At 36.5% G+C, this 12,624-nt stretch overlaps 4 protein-coding genes and 1 non-coding gene across 6 annotated transcripts; 2 read left to right on the top strand and 3 right to left on the bottom strand.

The window, feature by feature from the left end:
* Window positions 1–610: 610 nt before the first annotated feature.
* Window positions 611–2,340, top strand: LOC9302214 (FBD-associated F-box protein At5g56370). The gene is made up of 4 exons (XM_002866094.2): window positions 611–711; window positions 866–1,728; window positions 1,816–1,949; window positions 2,032–2,340. The coding sequence occupies exons 2-4, from the start codon at window positions 912–914 to the stop codon at window positions 2,338–2,340; spliced, it is 1,260 nt and encodes a 419-aa protein (XP_002866140.2). The 5' UTR covers window positions 611–711; window positions 866–911.
* A 1,125-nt stretch (window positions 2,341–3,465) lies between these two features.
* Window positions 3,466–3,979, bottom strand: LOC9300529 (putative defensin-like protein 283). The gene is made up of 2 exons (XM_002864407.2): window positions 3,850–3,979; window positions 3,466–3,761 (listed from the first exon to the last, which is right to left on the bottom strand). The coding sequence occupies exons 1-2, from the start codon at window positions 3,908–3,910 to the stop codon at window positions 3,538–3,540; spliced, it is 285 nt and encodes a 94-aa protein (XP_002864453.1). The 5' UTR covers window positions 3,911–3,979; the 3' UTR covers window positions 3,466–3,537.
* A 578-nt stretch (window positions 3,980–4,557) lies between these two features.
* Window positions 4,558–5,444, bottom strand: LOC9302213 (putative defensin-like protein 282). The gene is made up of 2 exons (XM_002864406.2): window positions 5,396–5,444; window positions 4,558–4,975 (listed from the first exon to the last, which is right to left on the bottom strand). The coding sequence occupies exons 1-2, from the start codon at window positions 5,442–5,444 to the stop codon at window positions 4,743–4,745; spliced, it is 282 nt and encodes a 93-aa protein (XP_002864452.1). The 3' UTR covers window positions 4,558–4,742.
* Window positions 5,445–7,447: 2,003 nt separating this feature from the next.
* On the bottom strand, window positions 7,448–7,521 carry TRNAI-AAU. The gene has a single exon. It is a non-coding gene; the product is annotated as a tRNA-Ile (tRNA).
* A 70-nt stretch (window positions 7,522–7,591) lies between these two features.
* On the top strand, window positions 7,592–12,397 carry LOC9302212 (glucosidase 2 subunit beta). Of its 2 annotated transcripts, none has more exons than XM_002866092.2 (16): window positions 7,592–7,834; window positions 7,934–8,050; window positions 8,325–8,420; window positions 8,573–8,812; window positions 9,157–9,413; window positions 9,796–9,876; window positions 9,973–10,083; window positions 10,293–10,623; window positions 10,715–10,816; window positions 10,905–11,006; window positions 11,085–11,142; window positions 11,255–11,323; window positions 11,505–11,592; window positions 11,740–11,801; window positions 11,898–11,949; window positions 12,039–12,397. In XM_002866092.2, the coding sequence occupies exons 1-16, from the start codon at window positions 7,705–7,707 to the stop codon at window positions 12,102–12,104; spliced, it is 1,962 nt and encodes a 653-aa protein (XP_002866138.1). In that variant the 5' UTR covers window positions 7,592–7,704; the 3' UTR covers window positions 12,105–12,397. The 2 variants fall into 2 exon arrangements, 1 of the variants encoding a protein (XP_002866138.1); XR_002329930.1 differs by having other exon boundaries at window positions 7,635–7,834; window positions 10,905–11,010.
* The last annotated feature ends 227 nt before the right edge of the window (window positions 12,398–12,624 follow it).

Raw genomic sequence — 12,624 nt, 5'->3', positions numbered from 1 at the left:
TCACTGAATTGGCGCGTTTGTCGAGGGGTTCAGTAGAATGTCAGCTTGTGTTTGATTAAATGCTGGTGTGGAACTCTCTCCTTTAGTCTCTCAACGTGCCCACTTTTTTATTTTGACTATATTGTAATCCTGGAGTGGTTAAAACCTTTGGTTTTGGCTGATAAGCCGATCTTTGAACCTCTAGTAGGCTTTTATGAAGCTGCCCTAAACTTAAACTCTTACTAGTGGATTGATTTGGAAATGATAATGTGGTCAGACCTTTTCTGCTTCGGTCCCTTCATTAAATATTCATCTGTAATGGAAAATTTGTTTCTATTGGATCTCAAGTAACCAATTACTTTTCAGCAAGAGATATTTTAATGAGATAGAAACTCTCTCCAAATCGCCTGGCAGGAACTGGTTCTTCCGTTCACCACAAGGAATGGACTTGGAATTCTTCTCGGACACTCAACACCAAATCCCTTCAGCTCTTACTGTAGAAGCAGAAGCTATATGGGTCGCTATGAGCAATGCTCTGTATTTGGACCGACGATAATTGCTTCTCCTCTCGAATACGCAATCAATGGTCAGGCCCGGCCCGCGACCCATTCCCAAAAACCACTTTAAAAAATAGAAGAAAGAAAAGAGGGGAAAATGTGTAATTAGGGTTCTTCACTCTTCAGTGACGACGAGTTCCTTTCATTGCCATTGTCGAGACTCGAGAAGCTACAGGTAAAAGCCATTCCCTTACTTTGTTAAACTTCCTTAGAGCTTCCTCAATGTGAATAGCATTGGTTGATTTCAAATCTCTCTCTAGTGGAATTTGATTTCAAACTTTGAATTTGCTTCGTCGTTTTGTCTCTGATTTAGGGTTTTCTTCTCTCAGTGTTGACAGCAAAATCATTAGGTTAAAAGCTTGGAGAGCACTCCATATGGACCGTATCAGTTTGTTGCCCAATGATTTCCTCTTGCATATACTGTCATTGATTCCTACAAAAGATGTCTTAGCCACGAGTGCTCTGTCAAAACGATGGCGGAATCTTTGGAAGTTGGTGCCTAAACTCCAGTATATCGCAAACCATGAGTATGCTGAACCTTGGGAATTTTTTCTATTTGTGGACAGGTCTTTGCTATTAAACACGGCCCCAGTCTTAGAGAGTTTGCATTTCAAGTTTGGTTGGAAATGCAGGGACGTAGATATCGGGTTTTGGGTTGGAATCGTAGTAAGACGAGGTTTGCGTGAGCTGAATTTCGAGTATCATCGTTTTATTAATGAGCCTATCAGATTGCCTCAGAGCTTGTTTACATGTGGAACACTCGTGGTGCTAAAACTAAAAAACATATCGCTTGTGGATGTTCGATTCCCGGTATGTTTTAAGTTGCTCAAAACTCTGCACCTGGAGTATGTGATTTTCCTAGACGATGAATCTCCTAAGAAGCTTTTGTCAAGCTGCCCTATTCTTGAAGTCTTTGATTTGACTCGAGACGACATTGACAACGTGACGAGCTTCTCTGTTATGGTGCCTTCGCTACAAAGATTTATCTATTATGGAACAAGACCTGGTTCTGAGCTTGTGATGAATACGCCTTCTTTGAAGTACTTTAGGACTATAGATCATGGTTCCGAGTGTATGATTGAGTATTTGCCTGAGATCGTGGAAGCACATGTGCAGGTGTTATGTACCAATACTGATGACATCCTCAGATCTCTTGTACCACTCAAACGCCTCTTGTTATGTTTACCCTCGGAGGTAAGACATACTTGTTAACAGCATTAGATTTCCATTGTGATCGAATCAAACTTGTAGTCTTTACGCTTATTTGTTTTTGTACTACAACCTGAGTTTCCTACTGGTAGTATCTTCCACCAGCTTGAACATTTGGAGTTTTACACTTGTGAGACACTGTGGGATATACTTATGTCTATGCTCCAACAATCCCCGAAACTTCGATCTCTCAAGCTTAACGAGGTAAATAAAACTTTTGAAACTATGAAATGCTTTGCGGTTTTCTTGTCTGAATGAGTCTCTTATGGTCTTTTAATGCACTCAGATCCATCATGATTGCTTTGTTTCTCGAGATCCTATGGTTCACTGGGAGGAACCAAGCTCTCCTGAAACGTTGAAGTTCGTTCTTGAGACTTTTGAGTGGAGAAACTACAGAGGATGGAAGAAAGAAAGAGATCTTGCAAGGTTTATCTTGAAACATTCAAGGCGTCTAAAGATTGCGACTTTTTCGCCACCAGACACCACACAACTGAGGACAGAATTTCGTACCACATTTGGAATGAAATATCGTATGCTCACGGAATTGGCGCGTTTGCCGAGGGGTTCAACAGAGTGTGAGCTTGTCTTTGGTTAAGTTATGCCTTTCTATAAAGAGTTTTTTTGTAGAAGAAAAGTTGAACATTCGACAAGCAAACACTCAATTGGATAATGTTGATATTTGACAAGTTAATTTTACTTGAAGCTAGTTTTTCTGAAAAATATTAAAGATAGTTATGGCAAAATATCTACAAAATTGTTTTGTTGTTGTGCGATATATGTATATTGAAGTGTGATACCTAAATGAATATATATGTTGAAAATAAAACAATCTTAACATATAACCTGAAAAAGAACTACTGATTAGGGTTTTCAGTGACGACAAGGTACAGGTTATCTATTTCTTACTAGTTACTTCGTTTAACTTTCCGAATGTGAATAGCATTCAATGATTTTTTCGGGTTTATTTCAATCGCTCTGATTTGATTTCTTGTAGACCACTACTACTTTGTATAGTTGAGAATATGCCTGAAATCGTGGAAGCACATGCCGAGGTTACATGTAGCAATATTGATGATATTCTCAGATATCTTGCATCACTCAAACGTCTCTTGTTATGTTTACCCTCGGAGGTAAGTTACTCTTGACAGCAATAGTAGATGTTCTTTATAACCGAAAATCGAAAAACTTGTTAGTCTTTACGTTTATGTTGTCTTGTATTGCAGTCTCCGTTTCCTACTGGTACAATATTCCATCAGCTTGTACACTTTGGAGTTTTGTACTTGTGTAACGGAGTGGGATCTACTTATGAATATGCTCTAACATTCACCGAAACTATGATCTCTCAAGCTTAACGAGGTAAAACATTCAATCCCTATAAACTATGAAACGTTTTCGTGTTGTTTTTTTCTTCAAACCTAAAATCAGCTCTAATGGTCTAATAATGCACTCAGACCCATGGCCATTTTTGTGGAGTTTCTACATTTCATTGGGATGAACCAAGCTCTGTTCCTGAAACGTTGATGTTCGTTCTTGAGACTTTAGAGTGGAGAAACTACAGAGGAGGGGATAGAGAGAGAGAACTCGCAACGTATATCTTGAAACATTCAAGGCGTTTAAAGATTGCTACTTTTTCCCCACATATCAGCAGACTCACCACACTGAAAGTGAAATATGATATGATCACGGAATTGGCGCGTTCTTCGCGGGGTTCAACAGTATGTAAAGACTAAATTATTTATTGAGGATCTATCGATCACTAGAACACACATGATTTTTGTAAACTGAAACAGTTTCAGTGACAAACACACGTTTCGAAATCAATGTTGCAAACACCTTTTTTCGGACGACAAAAATGTTTGCAATCACCGTCTGACAAACATAGTGGTCCGGCGCTTTTCCGTGGCTTATTCACAGATGTTGACGGTGTCGGTGATGGTGGGAAGCAAGAACACGTGCTTGGTGACTCGCAAAAGCATTGGTGATGCAGATTCTCACGCGCCGCCGTGGCTAGTAGCCCTGTGTGACCATATTTTAAAAAACGTGATTACAAAGATACTTTGATCATACAAAGCTAGATAGTTGAAATGGACAAATTAAGACAGACCAGGTGATAATATGATGTAGATGGTTGCATACGTAGCTAAGAAGAAACTGATCTTTGTCATGTGTACTGTTTGTTGTTTTTATTTTATTTTCTGGTGGATTAATTGGATTGTAATTTTGGGTTCGTCTTTGCTATATTTTTGTTGCCAATTTGGTTAACTTATTTATATAGGCCAAGGTGTGTATACTTCACAACAAAACTTTTAAGGAAATGAATTGTCTTTATCTAAAGAAATCAATTCTAACTTTAAAGAGATATTCTAAAATAACATTTTAGTATTTTTGTATTTGTTACTTTGTTATCTTATAAGTTACTATATATTTTAGAATTAACAATTTGTCACCTATTCAAACATATGTAGTTGTCATAATTTAAATATAAGAAAATAAACAGCTTTACTTTTATCCCAAAAAAAAAAGATAAACAGCTTTACTCATCACATATAGATTATATTCTCCACCTTAGATAGCTTTTCATCTTTACCGGAAAACTTTTTCCTCAAGTCAGATCACAGTGGTTTTAATTTTGGGAAATATGGTCATATGCCCATATATAGCCATATGGCAATGATAATAAATTAAACTATGGAAACGACAAACCAGTAAGTTTGAAGTAGGAACTAGCAAAAGAGTAGGACAAAAGAAATAATTTGGTTGAGAAATAAATAAGTTAGGTTTTGGCCTTTTGGGCTGAAGAATAGGCTGGATTATGAGCAAACTATTGGAAGAAAACACAAGTTTCGGTCTAAATGTGGAATCGACCAGAAACACTTACATTATGTCAACGAGAAGCACTTATTTATGTATTTAATATGTGAGGCATAAACTAGTCGATTACAAGTCTACAACTATTCTATTCATCCGAAAAGAAAATAACACTAGCTTCCTAAGATATCATTGGCAGTAACATCCTCCAATATCATAGTTACAATAACCACCATTTCCACCGCATGTACTAAAGCACATTTCGTCTGACCAGCACGGCGGTCCGCTGTTGATCACTGCGTTTGGCGACCAACAAACACACTTACCATTTTCGGTGCAGAGACCACCGTGTGAACAAACGTCGGTGCAATCCATGCCTTGTACACATTGACGATTCTCAAGCGTCACCGTAGTTAATAATGCTTCCATCCCATTTGCCAAAACAAAAAAGTGCATGTCGTCAATTTTAAGATTTGAACTGCGTCTAGTTGACTAACAATGTTATCGAGAACCCTAACTCTCAAATGTCTTAACTATATGATACAAAAATCCTCACTTTGAGATACAAAAATCTTTTCAGTTTTCATTTGGAGGTCATAAACATAAACACAAAAATGTACTGTATATGCAAACAATTAAATTATAATCAACCAAAAAAACAAAAAATCTTTTTGCATTTAACATACAAATAACATAAACAATATAATGTAACGGAAACAAACAATCATCGACATATAAATATCTATAAATCAACCTCAAAATTGCGAGGTTTTAAATCAACCTCTCATACACGTACACACAGTCAAAACATAAGATTTTAAAGAAGAAGAAAGAGTTCGAACCAGATGCAAGAAGATAAGTGAGAGCAATGTAAGAAGTGGCCTTAGCCATTGGAAGTGTGCATAGGCTTCTAAATTTCGATAATTCAATCAAATATAGCATTGGGTTTAGCGAGATTTTCGTGGGAACTAAAATCTATTCAATATTGACCAAGTTAAAGTATGGATTAAAAGCCATTTCTTTACTTTCTCAGTAATATCCTTCAACATATTCTGATATTCCCAAATTTTATCAATATCTAATGATAAATAATTGTATTTTTATATGAGGAAAAGAACGATAATTACAAACGTCCCAGAGTATTATCTTACTCCAAACAGTCTCAAATCATTTTGAAGTTTGTACACTGGTTTATCGGCGTGCATGACTTGAAATTACTATTAGTTCATTGGTTGATCATATATCATAGTTACTACTATCGTGGGATACAAAAAATGGGTATTAATTCAACGGAATTGCATGTCATATCTAAATCTTACTTGCTTGACTTCCATATCAGTTCAAATGGGTAATGAGTGTCGTATCTAACTTCCATATCAGTTCAAATAGATTATTGGTAGTGCATGCTTATAAACCATCAGCTTGAAATTGGTGCCGATTAATTCATTGGGAATTTGGGAGTGCATAACATAAGTAACACCATTGGATCAAGTTTTGTACTAATTCCCGTGCTATACGAAACGCCATACGGTGTTAATTATATTTAGACAGAGATTTAATCTATAGATGTGGTCACCGTCTCTCAACTGTGACAAACAATTTCTTGGGAATGTGTCACTAGTTCATTATTGTGAGGGATTGATTCTGAATGATCAACATCTGGGAAAGTGGCGATAATTCGTTAGTCCGATGAAAAAAAAAAATTTCACCTTGGTAAGGTTTCTCTTTGGTAATTTACTTTTTTTGCATTTTAGTATATAAATGGGTAATAATCAATCAATCTTACAAATGCTAGTTCAGCAAAAGTTGTCTTTGTCAATGCTGCTAATTGATCTTAAGGTTCCTATTCAAATATCAATGAAGATCGTATTTGGAATATGATGCAAATGTACAAACAAAACTAACAAGTTGATAAAAATTGTAAAACAAAACAGATTATATGGGACATGATTTTCAAAAACAATTTTAAAGGCCTCAGAGATCTTGGTGGTAAATATCATCAACTGAAGAATTTCTTCATCAAGAGTAGCAAATATATTAATTACATCACCGGCCAAACAAAAACATAGTTAATCCATAAAAAAAACTTCAAAATTTAATAAATCAAAACACATAAACAAAAAATATAAATTGATGAGTCAAAAGTAGCTGGTAAATAATCACATCTTTCCCGTACGTAAGGGAAATCATTGGGAATCCGAATGATTTTTTTCATCACCCTCACCAGTCACCATTCCATCAACCACTACTAATAATCAGATTTTCACAAACTCAATGAAAACTAGATCTATAATAATCAAAAACCAAAAATAAAAGCGAATTCTATTCAGAGATTGACAGATGTATCTGTTTCTATTAACCCAGTAGTCAAGAAAAAGAAAACTCGGAGTTTTAAGAAGCAGAGCAAGCTTACGGAGATTCACATAAGCTTACCGGAGATAATTACAAATCCATCATCTCTTTCGCCTAACGATAGATTCCTTAATCCCCATTACAAATAATTTGTATAGATCAAGGACTTTGCAAATTAGGCTTTCTTTTCAAAATATCGAATGAACACAGTAATGTAAATTGAAAAACTCGTATATCAAACAAAAACATGCGGCGGAGAAAAACAAATTGATTCGGATATAACAACACACAAGAGAAGATGAGTATATATATATATATGCATTGATTAAGCGGCAGACTTCGAAAGCCCTAGTTGTCAAGCGTGAGGAAAAAAAATCCATTATAATTAGGTTTGGGCTATGTTTAGGCCCATTATAAGCCCAAACCTGCATGTTGACTTTGTTGGCTTCTTGCTATGTAGTAGCTTCGTGATTTTGACATCAACCAAAAAAAAAAGTGACATTGTTTTGCTAAATGACTGGCTTGTTGCAGCGAGAAAATGATGGCCCATGCAGGTTTCGAACCTGCGACCTTCGCGTTATTAGCACGACGCTCTAACCAACTGAGCTAATGGGCCAATTTGCTTGAAATGCTGAATTTAATTATATAGTTGAAAGTATAACAAATCGGGATGCATAATTGAAACGGTGTCGTTTAATCAAATCTGCCAAACTTTTGTCTCTCAGACACTGCACTTGATTTTCCTCGTGGCCAAATCTTTTGATTCTCCGTTCATTCTCCGGTTCCGATCTCGAAGAAGATGAGAGTAGTGGTAATATCATTCTTGGTCTCCGTCTCTTTGCAACTATCCTTTCTTCTTCTCCTTGCTTCTGCTATTAGATCAACCTCCTCTCCACCTAACGATCCGTTTCTCGGCATTTCTCCTCAAGGTTTGGATTTCTGCTCATTGAAGATCTGCTTCGTTTTTCTTAAGATCTTCACCAATATTACTTCGATTTGATCTCTCTTTTTCTCGTTGATGTGTGTAGATGAGAAGTATTACAAGTCATCTTCAGAGATAAAGTGTAAGGATGGATCAAAGAAATTCACGAAAGCTCAACTTAATGATGATTTCTGTGATTGTCCTGATGGAACTGACGAGCCAGGTTCTTTTTCATTTTCTCAATTTCTCTTCTTTACCCATTAGCATTTTGTGTTTTTCTATTGGATTGATTCTTCTCTGTTGAACAGCAATTGTGTAGCTTTTCTTTGGTTTAGGATTGTGATTAGAGATTAAATGTTTTTAGTTTCATTCTGAATTCATAACTGGTGATTATTGAAGTTATAGTTTGTGTTTAGTGGAATAAAGTTTTTTGCTTTTTGGGATTATGTGTGATGGATCATCTTTTTGCTTTGCTTTTTATGTGTTGAAAACTCCAGGTACCTCAGCTTGTCCAAATGGAAAATTCTATTGTCGTAACGCAGGCCACTCTTCGTTGATTTTGTTTTCTTCCAGAGTCAATGATGGTATTTGTGGTATGTTACTCAAATTCTGTAATTTACATTTTAATTTCTGTTGAACCTCTTCTTTGCAAGCATTTATACTTTCAAATGCAATACAGAGGAAGAAATCGTTGAAGGCTTGGTTAGTCTATTAGTACTTATGACTTGTTTTCCTATGGGAGCAGATTGTTGTGATGGAAGTGATGAGTATGATGGCCAAGTGTCATGCCAAAATACATGTTGGGAAGCTGGGAAAGCTGCTCGAGAAAATCTGAAGAAAAAAATTGAAACATATAATCAAGGGCTTGTAGTAAGGAGACAGGAAATCGAACAGGCGAAAGTGGGTCTAGAGAAAGATGCAGCAGAATTGAAGAAGCTGAAAAGTGAAGAGAAGATTCTGAAAGGCCTTGTTGATCAGCTTAAAGGTTTGGCGTCCTTTCTTTTGATGCATAGTTGAATATTTTTGTTGGCTGATTTTGCAGCATGAGAGTTGAGGTTTAGTTTTCATCTTAGAGAAACTTAAACGTACATATGTTGGTACCGTGAGAAAGCGGAACTCTGCATATAAGTGTAGTTGGATGCTTGAAATGCCTCAGGATCAGTTCTTGAATTTTCATTAACCACCAAAAGGAAGGGTAGAAAGTTAGAAAATACATGACTTGTAGTTGACGTAGTGGAATCTGATAGGATCATTAACTTCTTTCTATGATGACTACAGATGATAAAGAAAGAATTTTGCCAAGTTGACATGTTTTCATTTCTTCTGTAGATCGTAAAGAACAAATTGAGAAGGTAGAGGAGAAGGAGCGTCTACAGAAAGAAAAGGAGGAGAAGGAAAAGAAAGAGGCCGAATTAGCAGCCCAGCAAGGAAAGGGGGATGCTGAGGAGAAGACAGATGACAATGAAAAAGTTGAAGAAAGCTCACATGATGAAGGGGCGCCTGAAGTTTCACAGCACGATGAAAATCCCGATGAGACCACACATCATGATGAGATTGGTAATTACAAAGATTATCCTTCAGAAGAGGTTAGTTCTTCTCTTGTAAACTGAAATAGATTTGCACGTTTTCATCTTTGTATTTTTTTATTGCACTTATTTAACAAGATAAGAAGTCAAACCATGAAAGATAAGCTTACCAAACCATTTTTCAATATTTTGGTCCCCTTTGGACCTCCTGCTCATTCATGAATCATGAGGTCATGAAATAAAATATTAAAGTTTCAATACGCGAGATGCTTGAAACTCTATCTTTTACTCATTGACACTTAAAACTTGGCTATCTAGAACTCATTCACATGACTATGAACCCTCGTCAATATCTTCAGTGCTTTTTATATGTCTTGAATTCTCGTGTTTTGCTTTCGGATAGTGTAATTCAAACGGGTACTGAATTAGACTTTGATTTCAGGAGCCAGCTGCTGAAGCTGAAGCTAACCCAACAGCAACAAGTATATTGGAAGAGGCTACTCACACTCATCCAGCAGACGAGGTTTGAAGAATTATTTCATTCATATGCCTTTTCCGAAAGTGGTGCAATCTGTTACTTGGAAGTTAGATGATGATATAAGGTTTGTCTACAATGCAGCATGTTGTGGAGACGAAGGAGGAATCTCCCTCATCTGAGGATTCCGTCACAGAAGGGTCTCAAAATGATGGTAGTACCAAAAAGGAGGAATCAAACGAGGTTAAGAAAGTGGTAATTTACTTTCAATTCTGGCCAAGTGCTTACAAAATATTGTCATAAATCTGAGTATATTTCTCTGAACTTCCGTAGAATACTCTTGTCTTTTTGAGACTTGTCTATTGCATTTTGTCACTAACTCTGCCCATTCTGAGTTCTATCTCGGAGATTATTAAATTCCTGATTTTTCCCTAACGTCAAAGTACTCTACATTCTATCGATAGGAGGATCTTGTAACCGAAAAGAAGGAAGAGTTGTCAAAGGAAGAGTTGGGGCGTCTTGTTGCCTCTCGTTGGACAGGAGAGAAATCTGATAAGCCAACTGAGGCAGACGATAGCCCCAAAGCTGATGATCAGGAAAACCATGAGCACACGCCCACCACTCCACATGAAGTAGATGAAGATGATGGATTTGTTTCAGATGGTGACGAGGATACCAGCGATGATGGGAAATACAGCGACCATGAACCCGAAGATGATTCCTATGAAGAGGAGTATCGCCATGATTCTACTTCTTCATACAAATCTGATGCCGATGATGATGTCGATTTTTCAGGTCTGCACTATTTCCACAGATGTTTATATTCTTGTACGGTGTTAATCATCTATCATATTTAGTTGACATGATTGAATTTCGTTACGGATAGAGTCAACTTCAAATCCTACTTGGTTGGAGAAGATACAAAAGACTGTCAAGAACATTTTGCAGGCTGTGAATTTATTTCAAACCACCCCAGTGGACAAATCGGGTAAAAGAATAGCTTAGCATATTCATTAATAGTATTGGTGATTTTCATCTTCTTTAGTGATTCATCTATGTCGTCGTGGAATGTGCAGAGGCTGATCGGGTACGCAAAGAATACGACGAGTCGAGCTCCAAACTGCACAAAATACAGTCAAGGATATCGAGCTTAGAAAAGAAGCTAAAACAAGACTTTGGTCTGTATGATAAGACACCCTAAGCCTTCACTTATGTTTGCCTTTCTTTGAATTAGTCCTTATATATTGTTACTACAGGACTGGAGAAAGAGTTCTATTCATTCCATGGTCGTTGTTTTGAGAGCAAACAGGGCAAGTAAGGATAATCTTAGTAGTTTAATGTCACATTCATTCTTTATTAGCATTATCAGGTATTATGGTCATGGTTATCTTTTGCATTTACTGTTATTACCTTAATATTGTCGTAGGTATACTTACAAAGTCTGCGCATATAAAGAAGCAACACAAGAGGAGGGCTATTCGAAAACTCGGTTAGGGTAAGTGTCGTGCCACTGTATCTTTTCTGTGCATGCTGATCTCTTTCATGATACATATATTAAAACTAATAACAAGAAATGGGTTCGAAGTTGACAATCATATATTAGTAATTTCTTTATCCGTGTTTATATATATCCTTCTATGCTTCATCATATTGTTTTATGGGATTTGTTAAAATAGGGAATGGGACAAATTTGAGAACTCTTACCAATTCATGTCATATACCAACGGAGATAAATGCTGGAACGGTCCCGATAGAAGCCTTAAGGTAAGTGTTTGATATTGTTAAAAGTCCAAAAAATATTATCCAATCACAATTGGGTCCAACTATCTAAAGAACATAATCTGAGACTTGCTCTTGCAAAGATCACAGACATTAAGTATTACAAAAGATTGACTGGTCCACTAAATGCAGGTGAAACTAAGATGTGGGTTAAAAAATGAGCTTATGGATGTCGATGAACCAAGCCGTTGCGAGTAAGTTCTTATTTTGGTTACATCTCACGGGTCATCATCCCCTTTTATCTCCAGTTTTTCTTTTGTTATCCTTTAATTCTTACTCTCTTGTTGCAGATATGCGGCGATCTTATCTACTCCAGCACGGTGTTTGGAAGACAAACTTAAAGTAAGTTTTTTTGTTGATCTCAAATCTCAAAGCAGACCTACACTAGTTAACTTAACACTTCCTAAACCTGGTGTTTCGTCGTTTTATAGGAACTACAACAGAAGCTCGAGAAGTTGATGAACCAAGACAAACCCCAGAATCATGACGAACTCTGATCATTTCCATCTGAAATAATTCTTACCGAGATGCGCACTGCGCTTAGATTTATGTCAGTTAGACAGACTAGTAATCTTGCTCACTCTCAAACGTCAAGAGAGGACTTAAAAAAGAACAGAGAAAAGTTTTGGGTCGGAAGAGAATGAAGGATAGGTTCAAGTTTACCTCATTTGGGTTCAATGGAAGATTCTATATATGAAAAGTATTTAGACAATGTTCAAACTTTGGTTAAGCACAAAGAAAGATTCCTCTATATAAAAAAACATGAAGAAGAGCTAAATCTTTTAAGCTTTTTAGAGTCTTTAAATTTATTCGAGATTAGTGGAGCTCGTCGATATTAAGGTACATATGTTATCAAACATCTCTAAGTTCACTTTTTAGGTCAGAAAGTGGTTCTTAATGTCCTAAACAAGTGGTAGGTTTGGTTTTGTTTGGTTTTCATGCTTTATTTTACAGATTCCATTACCAGTAGAGACAAACTCGAAAATGATATTTCCGGAGTGAAATTATTGCAGTTCA

The sequence above is a fragment of the Arabidopsis lyrata genome, assembly GCF_000004255.2.
Source record: "Arabidopsis lyrata subsp. lyrata unplaced genomic scaffold ARALYscaffold_8, whole genome shotgun sequence".
NCBI classification, from domain to species: Eukaryota; Viridiplantae; Streptophyta; class Magnoliopsida; order Brassicales; family Brassicaceae; genus Arabidopsis; species Arabidopsis lyrata.
This window is presented reverse-complemented; position numbering and strand designations above follow the sequence as displayed.